General features: G+C 41.7%; 2 protein-coding genes across 2 annotated transcripts; one reads left to right on the top strand and one right to left on the bottom strand.

Annotated features, from left to right (window-relative positions):
* Positions 1 to 251: 251 nt before the first annotated feature.
* Positions 252 to 12,436, top strand: LOC121261046 (adagio protein 1). Its single transcript, XM_041163186.1, is given in 4 exon segments — positions 252 to 842; positions 10,414 to 11,588; positions 11,591 to 11,719; positions 11,722 to 12,436. Coding segments are annotated over 4 exon segments (1,830 nt in total). The 5' UTR covers positions 252 to 615; the 3' UTR covers positions 12,021 to 12,436.
* LOC121261047 lies at positions 1,506 to 4,258 on the bottom strand. Its single transcript, XM_041163187.1, has 2 exons — positions 1,744 to 4,258; positions 1,506 to 1,634 (listed from the first exon to the last, which is right to left on the bottom strand). The coding sequence occupies exon 1, from the start codon at positions 3,007 to 3,009 to the stop codon at positions 2,056 to 2,058; it is 954 nt and encodes a 317-aa protein (XP_041019121.1). The 5' UTR covers positions 3,010 to 4,258; the 3' UTR covers positions 1,506 to 1,634; positions 1,744 to 2,055.
* Positions 12,437 to 13,591: the final 1,155 nt, after the last annotated feature.

Below are 13,591 nucleotides of genomic sequence, written 5' to 3'. Positions count from 1 at the left end.
TTTAAAGATTGTGGATAGGATAAAAATTAAAAATTAAAAGAGGAAATGCTATATATAACATCTTCATTTTAATTATAAGACATATTAGATCCAACGTGCGTAGCACATGAAGACACGGGACAAAGATACAATAAGGAGGTAGCGAGTTGAGCCCAGTCCAAGACTCACCCAGCACCGGATCGCGTAATACCGAAGCGAAGAGTCTCCCCCATTCTCCCACACCGTCAAACGAGAGAAAAACCCGTACGCAACCCAAACCCTAACCCACGATCCAAAGCCAAAATCCGAAGCCAAGCCAAAGCCGAACCCAACTCGGCGTGTCCCAGATTTTTTTCCAACATAGTAACCAAGGCGGTACGCTAAAAAACACTGCCAAACCCGAACCCCCAACTTCTTCTTGTCACACGGTACAAAATTACATACCTTTCTTTCTTAGCCAAATTGCCCAACCAAACGCTGCCCACCATTCATTTTCTCTCTGTTCCGTTCCCCATGATACACACCCAACGGATTGGGAGAGAGTTCGTGTGAGAGAGTCTTGAGTTCTGTTTGGGTAATCCAAGTGAATTTGTTTGGAGCCTGTCTTGGCGTAATTTCATTTATGGGTTGAAGGGGATGGAGTGGGATAGTAGCAATTCGGATCTCAGCGGTGACGAGGACGAGGGCTTCGCTCTCAACGATGGCGGACCGCTTCCCTTCCCCGTTGGAAACCTTATCCAAACGGCGCCTTGTGGCTTCGTCGTCACTGACGCCCTCGACCCCGACCACCCCATCATCTACGTCAACACCGTCTTCGAGATGCTCACCGGATACCGCGCCGAGGAGGTCCTCGGTCGTAATTGGTCCGTTTTCCTCCACCTTCCCCTTTCTTATCCCCCTTCTTTTATTTTTCTTACTATTATTTATAGGCTCAGGATGTAGAATTTTAAAATTTCAATTCTTGGTAATTCATTCACATGTGAGTACAATTAGGGGGAAATTAAGGTGTTATCTGGATACTTTTGTCATTTAAACCTAACCTTTTTTGTTTTGTTCTTTAAAAGAATTAGAGATTTTAACTCGTAAGTTGTTTATTTTGAGAACGACATGGAGCCCAAGTTTAAATTATTATTTTTGATCGGTAATCAAAGATAATATATTCATAGAAATAGGCATAGCCCAGGTATACAAGAAGTATACATGAAAACACGCCTAGCTAGAGGAAACAATATAAAGAAGAAGATCATGGACACTACGTCCGTTACAAACTATAGCCCCCGCCCATAGGATCAATGTCTTAAAAAAGAAAACTTTAAGCTCATCCTTTGTTCTCTCTTGATCATCAAAATATCTAGCATTTCTCTCCCTCCAAATGCATCAACACAAGCATATTGGTACCAATCTCCAAATTGCCGCTACCTGAGAATCTCCATGTAGTCCTGTCCAGCTTGCCAGGAAATTCACCAATCTCCAAGGCATAACCCAAGACAGTCCGACTCTTGAGAAGACATTATCCCATACAGCCTTAGCCACCTCACAGTGTAAAAGTAGATGATCAACAGACTCCCCCTGCTTCTTACACATACAACACCAATCTAAGATAATGACCCGTCGTTTCCTCAAATTATCTATGGTGAGAATCTTGTCCAAAGATGCTGTCCAGACAAAGAAGGCTACTTTTGAAGGAGTTTTTGTCTTCCATATACTCTTCCACGGGAATAAAGACAAACCGGAGTTCGTAAGCTTTTGATAAAAAGAACTGACCGAGAAGATACCTTTCTTAGAATGATTCCAATGCAACTTATCACCGGAGCCCCCTGGAATACTTGCGGAATATAAAGCCGCAAAGAACTCTGTAAAAGACTCTAATTCCCAGTCATGGGCTGCCCTAATGAAGTCAATATTCCATTGAGGGGTGCTATTTGCTGAAGAATGAAGAAAGACAATCGATGCCTCCTTAACTCTTGCAAGTGCAAAGATGACAGGGAAAGTATCTCGTAGACAATGGTTACCACACCATATATCAAACCAAAAATGGACACGTGAACCATCGCCTACAACAAAATGTTCATATTCTCAGAATGTCCCCCAAAGACTCATAATGTTTTTCCATAAACCCACTCCATAAGTGCCTTGTACCTCATTCGAACACCATCCTCGCCAAGCTTCCCCAAACTGAGAATCTATGACCGCCCTCCAAAAAGCCTCCCTTTCATTTTGGTACCTCCACAACCACTTATCCAATAGAGCTTGATTGAATTTCAGCAAGTGGCGAATCCCCAAACCTCCCCCAGAAATTGGGGTACAAACTGTAGACCAATTGACCTGGTGGAATTTGAACTCTTCTCCCAATTCACTCCATAAGAAATCCCTTTGTAACTTCTCAATTCTATTAGCCACCTTTGTGGAAAGTGGGAACAAAGACAAGAAATAGGTGGTTAAGTTAGAAAGAGTGCTTTTAATCAAAGTCAACCTACCACCTTTCGACAAGTATAGCCTCTTCCAAGCAGCCAATCTGCACTCCACCCTTTCGACTACATCATTCCAAATCCTTTCAGATTTAAAAGAGGCACCCAACGGTAAACCAAGATACTTCATAAGAAGCGAAGATATCTTACAACCTATGGTAGAAGCAAAAATCTCCACATCGGGGGTGGCCCCCACTGGCACTATTTTCGACTTAGCGAGGTTAATGCTCAATCTTGACACGACTGCAAAGCAAAGGAGTAACGCCCTCAAATCTTGGACTTGACCGAGGTGTGCACCACAAAAAATAAGTGTGGCATCAACAAATAACAAATGAGAAATGTTAAGATCACCATTCCCTACCGAAAAACCATGGAGTAACCCACCATCCACCATCCCCTCAATCATCTTGCTGAGAGCTTCCATGACAAATAAAAAAGTAGAGGGGAGATCGGATCTCCCTGTCTCAGGCCACGAGAGGAGTTGAAGAAACCCACCGGAGAGCCATTTACCAAGATGGAGAAACGAGCTGAAGTGATACAAAATTCTACCCATTTCTGCCATTTCCCCCCAAAACCACTTCTTTCAAGTAAATAAAGAAGGAACTTCCAGTTGACATGATCATAAGCTTTCTCCATGTCTAACTTGCAAAGTAGCCCAGGCTCTCTAGACTTAAGCCGACCATCCAATACTTCATTTGCAATAAGAACTGAGTCAAGGATTTGTCTACCTTTGACAAACGCATTTTGCGGCTTCGAGATTAGTTTTTCCACCACCGAGCTTAGTCTATTTGCTAACACTTTGGAAAGAATCTTGTACATCCCATTCACGAGACTAATGGGGCGATAGTTCCTCACATCCCTAGATCCCACCTTTTTAGGAATGAGGGCAAAAAATGTGGCATTGAGGCTCTTTTCAAATCTAGCATTAGAATGAAATTCAAGAAAGACTTGCATAATATCTTCTTTGACCACCTCCCAACAAGCTTGAAAGAAACCCAGGGTAAACCCATTCGGACCGGAGCCTTATCACTTGCCATACTTCTGATAACATTGCCCACTTCCTCTTCTGTAAAAGGCCTTTCTAACCACCCTGCACTGTGCTGATCTAAAGTGGTAAAAGGCAACCCATCCACTCTCGGTCACCAATTATGCTCTTCTGATAATAATTGTTGATAGTATTGTTGAATGTGGTTTTTGATAACCGTCTGATCCGAAGAAGCTGCCCCATCTACCATCAGTGTATCAATAGCATTATTCCTCCTGTGAGAGTTAGCCATCCTGTGGAAGAATTTCGTGCATTTGTCCCCCTCCTTAAGCCAGAGTACCCTTGATTTCTGTCTCCATGAAATCTCCTCCATCAAAGTAACCCTTTCAAGATCAGCAACTACCTGGTCCTTACGGATTTTGTCAGGATCAGAAAGGGATCTGGCCTCTTCCTCACCTTCCAAACCCTGTAATTCCTCTAAAAGAGAGCGCTTTTGCTAAAGCACATTGCCAAAAACTTGTTCATTCCACTGCTTCAGGTCCTGTTTCAGCGCTTTCAGCTTTTTAGCCATAATGAAACTTGGAGAGCCCTGGAAACTATACGAAGTCAACCAATGCCTGACCCTGTCTACAAAACCGTCAGTTTTAAGCCACATATGTTCAAATTTAAAATACCTTCTACCCCCATGGATGCCTCCACAATCTAAAATGATAGGGAAGTGATCAGAACATAAACGGGGTAATCTTCTTTGAGCCACATCCGGAAAGTGTGACTCCCAATCGGATGTTAGCAAAAATCTATCAATCCTTGACCATGATGGGCAGTCACGGTTATTGGACCAGGTAAAAGTGCCTCCTGATAATGGAATGTTCATGAGCTCCTGTTCTGAAATAAAATCAGAGAAATCTCTAATGGTTGGAGTGATGCGAGAAGATCCCGACCTCTCGCTTGGAAAGCGAGAAGTATTAAAGTCACCCCCTATGCAACTCGGCTCCCACCAACTAATGACTCCTGCCAGTTCTTCCCACAAAAATCTTCTCTCTGAATCAAGATTAGGGCCATAAACCCCAGCAAAAGCCCACTTAAAGCCGTCTTCTATGTTAACAAAAGAGCATGACACCGAGAAATCACCCACACACTCCTCCACCCTTTCCACCACCCTTGTGTCAAATATAATTAAAACTCCCCCGGAAGCACCTTTTGATGGTAGGTAGGACCACCCAATATGTTGTCCTCTCCATAAACTGCGAATTACTTGTCTAGTAATAACTTTCAATTCAGTCTCTTGTAAGCATATGATGTCTCCTTTCCACTGGCGAAGTAAATTTCTAACTTGGAGCTGCTTATTAGGATCATGCAGCCTCCTCACATTCCATGAAATTATTTTTGGCTTCATGGGACAACCATCTTCCCGCTCCCCTTACTACGCTCCTGATTAGAGCTCTTCTCACCTCCATCCTCTTTCATTGCCCAATCTAGCCTTTTGAGTTCCCTTTCCCTTTTTTTTGGCCGAAGCCAAGGATTGATCAGACTTTGCTTGGGCATTCACCGCCTCTACGGCTGCAAGTAAGGCCATAAATTCAGCTTCAAAATTCCCATAAGAAATTCCTACCATGTGCTTGATGTCCATTGCTCTCCGGGTAACCCAGTCTGACACATTGGGATGAAAGGAATAGAGTGGAGTAGGTTCATCCTCCCCATCCCTGTTAGCCGTAAACAGAACCAAAGAACCAGTATTTTCGAGAAAACCGGACTCTTCTACCACCTTTTCCGACGCAATGGCTACTGTTTTCGCAGCCAGGGGAACAGAAAACAGCCCAGAAGGAGCTAGCGTCTCTGTCTGTGCCACTGCTAGGCCCGAAGGTTCAACTACATCCAACAAATGATTATGAGACGGCACTGGTAGAGTATTCGTCACCAGAGGCTCGGGAAGTAGGCCAGAACATACTGGCGGCGAAGTCTGTGCCACCACAAAAGGTGGCGGCCCCTCCGAAAGCACCCTGTGTTCCAACGAAGCTTGCGCAGGGCCGCTGGCTTCATCGAGGACTTCCGTGGAATGGGTTGGCATATCAGTGGCTGTCGACGTTAGAGTCATCGTCGCGAGGGACACCGTCGGGTTCTGTTTCAGTGAGGATTCAGGCGAACCAAAGACCCCGTGTTCCAACAAGGCTTGCGCAGAGCCACTGGCTTCATCGAGGGCTTCCGTAGTGAAAGTAAGCGTATTAGTGGCTGTCGGTGTTTGAGTAGTTGGGTTCTGTTTCAGGGATGTTGACGTTTGAGTCGCCAACGCGAGGATTCCAGTAGTACTAAGAATCGGATCATTAACTCTGCAACCTGCCGACACCACCTTAGGTAGCACAGAACTCACCGGCGGGCCCGCCACCGCCACCGTCGAACTCGCCTCCACCGACGAGGACGCCTGACCAGCCACCAACGGTAGCGACAACACTGGGCTAGCTCCGTGGGCTTCCCTATGTCTCCATGTAGGCTTCGAGCCCTGGGCTACGGGCTTTTACCTAAATTGATGGGCTGCTGGGTAGACTTGGCTTGCAAATGAGGCCCACCAGAAACGGTTCCCTTCCCCTTAAGCCCATACTCAAACACAGGCCCGTTAACGAAGCCTTCACCCTGGACCCCCACAAAAATCTTCTCCCTCTGAAGTCCCTCCTCAACTCAGCGTTTTAATACACCCATATTAAGAATTAACCCACCCACTTGCTTCTTCATCTCTGTCGACGCCAGTAACAAAGTTTCCAAACTTGGCCCCGACAAAGGCCTGCGTACACTTGCTTCTTCACAGGGCCGCGTCTTCACCAGAGGACCTGACCTCTCTGCAGGTTTTGGAACTCCAGACAGAGCCTCATTGTACGAAGAAAAAACTTCAGGCCCCTGTGGTAGTGGAGGAGGCAGCGTCCATGGGTGGTTCCCTCTGTTATCCATTCCCAAAACAAAGGAGGTTGCGGTTGCGGTTGCAGTTGCAGCAATTTCCTTCAACAACTCACCAAAATTCCTCCAACCAACACCTTTCCTCCCTTCTGGAATCACAAGTAAGCCTCGCCGTTTCTCTTGACCGAACTCTGATAAGGAGAAGAAACTCCCATAAGAGTTGCGGTGTCTCTGAATCACCAACACGTGAGAACCAATTCTACGCGACCTGATGAAAACAGAGGGGCCCTCTGAAACTATACCTTCCTCTACCATGCCAGCCAGCCACCCCAAGGAGTCTTGCTCAATGAAGATGTGATTCACCGCGCGACAATTGCTCTCGGTGATTCTCCACCACCTTGCATTCGTCTTCATAGTCTCAAAACATTTTTTATCAATAACAACATTCCTACTCGACCCCATCACAAAACAACTACTCATAAAATCCTGGAAACTCTAGGCTAACAAACACTGGTCTCAACCAGCAAAAACAGAAAACCAATGAGAAAACACAGCATTTTCCCTCAAGTGTACGGAGAGAAAAACTAACTCTCCATAAAGTGAGTTGTAAGACTAACAAAGTGTGGAGAGGCGATTCCTTTTTTGGCAGAATTGTATTTGCCCAATTCAGTTAAAATTATACCTCGCAAATGCATTGGCGAGGTATATTCTAGCGAGGTTTTATTTCATTTTTCTTTTCTTTTCGGAGTGAAAGGTAGTAGTCTGCAAATGGATTTTATTGGACTCCCCGCAAATTCAATTTAGTTTTGTCTTTCCGGTCTGGAGATATAATTGTGAGTCATCCTTTAATAAAGTGGCGTATTGCTTAGCTTTAACACACACACACACGTACTATGTATATGTGTATTTTGTGGGTCATTCCAAAACCAGAGCAATGGGACCAATATTGGTTCCACTTTATGAGAGTTGGATTGGTTTTTTAATGCTAGTCTTTCACCTTTTAAGCATCATTCACTGACCTGCATGAGTATTGCATGTCAATGAGAATGACTCTTGATTTGCAAACACTGAGGTTTTCTTCTTGGGGATTGTTGATAGTATTCTAGTAGCGTCATGCTATCCTAGTTTATCATTCTACATGCCATCAGGGTCTTATTCATGCTTTAGATACTAGAGAATCTAGACTATAATAGACTGAAGAATGAAGGTTAGGGATGCTGGAGGCACGTATAATTCTACTCAGTGAAGGTGCTGTGATGAACGGATCTGTAAAATCATTTACATCGGACTGGATTGAACGTTAAACAATGACGTTTCTTTCTTTTACCCCTTCTAATGAGAGCTTTGGATGTAACAGGATCTGGGATGAAATTTGTTAAGGTATAATCTCTCATATGAGACTTCTGAAAGCTAATTCAGTAGCTGCCTCTTTCTATGGGTATAATAAAAAAAAGAATTAGCTGCCCCTTTCTGCCTTTTGACCGATGCCAAGATGAGTGGTGCTAGGATAAAATCAATTAGCGGTTAAATATTAAGAAGTAGGTGTATGCCTTTGAAATCTTACTCTCTCTCCGATTGGTTAGGTTATTATTGATGAAGCATGCTAGACCTATTTCTGATGCGATCCCATATTTTCTTTTCTTGGCCAGGAAATTAATTAGCTTGTATTATTTTGTGTAGCAAAAGTTTGTAACCAATAGGTTCATCTATGGCTGAGAGAAAAAAATGCATCTTTCAGCTTGAGGTCATGATCCCAAATTTAAAATTTTGTTATATATTGTTATTATTTCTTGCTTGGTGATTCAATCTAGTCATGAACATTTTCTCCGACTTCTTGGTGTGGCAGAACAATTTGTTGCACATTCCTTGATTAAGTACAATCTGCATCATTCAAGATGCTTGTAGCATGCTATTCTTGTAACATGCTATTTGATGATACATGATGCATTTCAAAGCTTCTTCGTGGAACTAAATATCTACTCATATGTCATCCTTTCCGTTGTTATATCATTGTTCAATGTGTCCAAACACGTGTACATGCATGAAATGGATTTTGATAAGTAGTTATCTCATCAAAATGGTCTATGCTCCAGTAATCAATGTCATAATTGCTTGTAATACCCCAGATTGAGTGTAGGAGGAGGGTGGTGAAAAGGATCTCACATTGTCTGGGAGGCAAGAGGCTCAACATTGACTAGTCATTTTGAGTATAGGCCCAAATATGATTTGGAATTTTCTGAGTTGTACATTGACACACAGAGATACATATTACTGTTCCAATGGTAATTGATTTCATTATCAAGGTTTTGCAAGTATAACTATCCTCATACGTCACTTATTGAGAGACTTAGAGGACATAGGGTCAGCAAGATTAGGGTCAAATATAGGTTATGCATATCCATTTTCAGATTTTGGTATACCCATGAAGATTTAGATAGCTAATCCATTAGAGTAGTACATGTGTGGTCAAGGTTTATATAGGGTGGTGATGGTAATATTTTTGTCTATAGGCTATATCCACCTTGTGCTGTTTCCGTGTTTGCTACATCACCACGATGCCATTACCACCATTCATTTCTCTTTTGTTGGGTTTCTTTTGCAATTAGTGGTTTTCTTCATTTCTTCATTTGCATTGAAGTGCATGCTGCCTAGTGTGAATCAATTTGCTTTGAAGTACGGCAGACTAATAATTTGTCAACGTGTTACCTATAAAAAAAAAATTTCAACATGTGAAATCTAGAAATATTTCTCTGTTATTTCACATCAATCTAAATGCACGCAACTAAAATTTTCTCACCACCTTGCAACTGAATTAAATTGCATCCTTTGCGTGGATTACTAGTCATAATCCCCCTTTAAGCCTTACATTGGGTGGGGGAGTTATGGTAAAGGTGCATGAGTATGATAAAAGTACATTAAGTTCCAAGTCTTACACTGGTTCTTTTTTTTTTTTGGATTGGCACTGGGTGTCCAAGAATAGCGTCCCGACTAATCCCGGGGGTGCCTACACTGGCTATTTATTTGGTGGAACTATGCTTTATAATTATTCCAAGAGTTTTACTTGTACCTTGACTAATTACTTTTGAGTATAAGAACGGATGTGGCTAATACTGTTTTTTTTTTAATAAAATATATCCGGAAATCCTAATTGATAGAATCCTAAAGCAGAAGCTATAATCTGTATTGACATTTTATTTTCAATTTTCTCTATTTCTTAGTTAATAGTCTTACAGTATTGAACTTCATCCCTCGGTCTATGCCTTTTGGATGCTTTTTTTCAAATAAATCTTCAGAGTCTTATAAAAATAAAACATTGAACTCGATCCAAGTCATGGAAACATTAGGTATAGTTGACATTATGACTATTAAGTGAGGGGTTAACTTAATTATTATATTTGGAGCTTAATTTCATTCCCCAATGCTTTATTGTGTAGATACCCCTAAATATTGTATTTCTAAAGTTTGTCATGTGGGCACTGAATTGGGAGCTAGGGTGCTTTATCGGGGGACCTAGTGCTTCCCTCAGTCTAGCTGTGTTGCTTCTTGGAGGCAATTTTTAGTTTTGCTTTCTCTTTTTGTTAAAATTATCTTTTTCTTTTTTATATATGTTGGTTCCATTAATTTTAGATTTGACCTTAATGCAGCACAAGTTTTTGGTTTCTCTGTGTCTTTGCTTAACTGTTAAAGAAGTTATGGTTCCGAGGGTTGACTTTGTGGATGCCATGAGCTCTGTTTCACTTCAGGTTTTGCCCTCTTAAAACCCAGTTAACAAACAACAAAAGAGTAGCCAAATACACAATAACTATAAAAAAAAAAAAAAAATTATAGGTTGTTATGCATCAATATATGTGGTTTATATTATACTCACTAGGGTATGACGTATTGCTTATGGTCTTTGCATACTTTTCCTTGTTCTTATTCTGCTGCTCCATTCTTGCAAGTTTAGTTTACAGTAGTATTTCTCTCTCTCTCTCTCTCTCTCTCTCTGGGCTTGTTAACTAACATTATGATCTTTAGAATTCTTTTTTCATCAATTGATTTGTTACGATGTTGAGATTTTTGTCTTTGTTTTGATGTTGTGGGACTTTGTTACAGCCGTTTCTTGCAATGTAGAGGACCTTATGCTAAAAGAAGACATCCATTAGTGGACTCCACAGTAGTTTCAGAAATTAGGAAATGTCTCGAGGAGGGAATTGAATTCCAAGGCGAGTTGTTGAATTTTAGGAAAGATGGTTCTCCACTGATGAACAGATTACGGCTGACACCTATATACGGAGATGATGAAATGATTACTCATGTTATCGGAATCCAGTTCTTCACTGAAGTAAATATTGATCTGGGTCCTTTGCCTGGCTCTTTGACCAAGGAATCCGCAAAATCTTCTGATCGGTTTCGTTCTGGCCTTTCAACTATCCGCCCTGTCACCTTTGGGGACCGAAATTTTTGTCGTGGGCTTTGTGGAATATTCCAGCTGAGTGATGAGGTGCTGTCTCTCAAGATTCTTTCACGTTTGACCCCTAGAGACATTGCATCAGTTGGGTCTGTCTGTAGGCGATTGTATGAACTGACGAAGAATGAGGACCTTTGGAGAATGGTCTGCCAAAATGCATGGGGTAGTGAAACAACTCGTGTTTTAGAGACTGTGCCAGGTGCAAAGAGACTTGGGTGGGTTCGGCTGGCAAGGGAATTGACGACTCTTGAAGCAGCAGCATGGAGGAAACTGACTGTTGGAGGTGCTGTTGAACCCTCACGCTGCAACTTTAGTGCTTGTGCGGTCGGGAATCGGGTTGTCCTTTTTGGCGGGGAAGGGGTCAACATGCAACCCATGAATGACACCTTCGTATTGGATCTGAATTCGAGTAACCCAGAATGGCAACATGTCCAAGTGAGCTCCCCTCCACCTGGTCGTTGGGGTCATACACTTTCTTGTGTAAATGGGTCTCATTTAGTGGTATTTGGAGGCTGTGGAACGCAGGGCTTGCTCAATGATGTGTTTGTGCTGGATTTGGATGCCAAGCCTCCAACTTGGCGTGAAATATCTGGATTGGCCCCTCCACTTCCAAGATCATGGCATAGCTCTTGCATCCTAGATGGCACCAAATTGATTGTTTCTGGTGGCTGTGCGGATTCTGGAGTACTCCTCAGCGACACTTTTCTGCTTGATCTCTCAATAGAGAAACCTGTCTGGAGGGAGATACCAGTGGCATGGACTCCACCTTCTCGGTTAGGTCATACACTATCTGTGTATGGTGGTCGGAAAATATTGATGTTCGGGGTCTGGCCAAGAGCGGGCCTCTTCGTTTTCGTTCCAGCGATGTTTTCACAATGGATTTAAGTGAGGAGGAACCATGTTGGAGATGTGTAACGGGGAGTGGAATGCCTGGTGCTGGAAATCCAGGGGCATAGCTCCTCCACCTAGACTTGATCATGTGGCCGTGAGCCTCCCAGGTGGGAGAATCTTGATCTTTGGCGGGTCCGTGGCAGGTCTTCACTCTGCCTCACAGCTTTATATCCTGGACCCAACAGATGAGAAGCCTACATGGAGGATATTAAATATACCTGGGCGACCCCCAAGATTTGCTTGGGGTCATAGTACTTGCGTTGTTGGGGGGACAAGGGCTATTGTTCTTGGCGGTCAAACTGGAGAGGATTGGATGCTCAGTGAGCTCCATGAGCTGTCGCTGGCAAGTTCGGTCGTCTGATTCTGGGGATAAGAGAATGAAAAGCTGTCACAAAGGGGTGAGTAGGAGCTTCAACCGCCAGCTGCGAGATCATTCCCAGGAATCACTGTCTGGAGAATGTTGTTCCTGACAAATGATAGGCTGGTGGTTGGTCGTAACGCATTATCTTGTATGGGAGCTGTTCTGGCTCGATATAAAAAAAATTTGAGTCGACTTTCAAACAGTGACTTGGAACGTCTGTTTTGTGAGGTTTGTGTGAGACTTGCCTTTCAGTACGTACAATGGATTATTCTTCACTGATAGGTTGGTAAGTATTCGACAGACAGGTAGGTTTATGTATTTAGGCTTAGTTTCTTACTTGTTCTGCCCATGGGTTGCCTTTAAGTTTTGTAAATTGAACCAAAAATTGAAAGAGGTGCATGTTTATAGTATGGCTACTGCTGTCGTCCACAAACCCCAACACCCCCCCCCCCCCCCCCCCCCCCCCCCCCCCCCCCCCCCCCCCCCCCCTCTCTTTTTTTTTTTTTTTTTTTTTTATGGAATAATGGAAGCCATGTTCAGCATATGTCCCTTCTCCTTCTCGTTCTTCTTCCTCCTCCTCCTCCTCCGGGTATTTTGTCCCTTTTGGATACAAAAACAATTTCATCTTATTTTATCTCATCATTACAATTTTTTTAAAATTTTACACAAAATATAATAAAAAATTCAAAATTCTCAAATTTCAAAATAATAATAATATTAAAAAATAAGATTCTAATCTTCCTTGCCAGATAATGAATGTAGTCCAAATTACTTACATCTTAGGCTTCAAGATTTTAAATTTTAGCTCTTGCTCGGAGCAATCAAACTGACTATAACACCATTAATAGACTACACCAAGATAATGATGACATAGTAGCAACAAGATAAATGAGATGAATAGGTAACAGTAACAATTTTTTTTTTTTTTCTTTTTGGTTTTTTTGTTTTTTACAAACAACATAGGCTCATGCCATACGATCAGTAACAACCAACGAGTTGTCATTATTGTGGGCGGGTGGCGTGACCATACCTATTTCCTTTTAATAAGCCAAGACCATATTTATTGATAAGGAATTTATAGATGACGTGGTCAATTTACATATGGAAAATGTTAGTATGTCGTTGAATTTGTTATCTCATTTTGACAATTTGTATATTTAATTCTTTTTACTTAATGATTAATAAAGTAATTTTTAGTGTATTGATATATTTTTTTATTTTTTAAAAATATTTAAATATGTTAAAAAAATATGAAAATTAAAAAAATTAAAATGCTAAATTTGTGCTAAACGGCACGCCCAGTGATCATTGTTGGGCCGCAACCTAACACCACTCTTTACATATACTATTAGTAACTATTGAATGATTATATATTTAAATTATATAAATATTTATTATCTCAGTAAATTTAATACAAGATGGTAAAATTTGGAATATGATTAAAGCCATAAAATGATTTTATAAAAATAAATTCATAAATAGACGTAGTTTTATATGATACATTAGATCTATTTTATAATAAAAAATAATTTTATAATCTAACGTATACATATTAAACAACGATTAATGAA

The sequence above is a fragment of the Juglans microcarpa x Juglans regia genome, chromosome 4D (assembly GCF_004785595.1).
Source record: "Juglans microcarpa x Juglans regia isolate MS1-56 chromosome 4D, Jm3101_v1.0, whole genome shotgun sequence".
Classification (NCBI taxonomy): domain Eukaryota; kingdom Viridiplantae; phylum Streptophyta; class Magnoliopsida; order Fagales; family Juglandaceae; genus Juglans; species Juglans microcarpa x Juglans regia.
The sequence above is the reverse complement of the archived record's forward strand: the minus strand, read 5'-3'. Positions and strand labels throughout refer to the sequence as shown.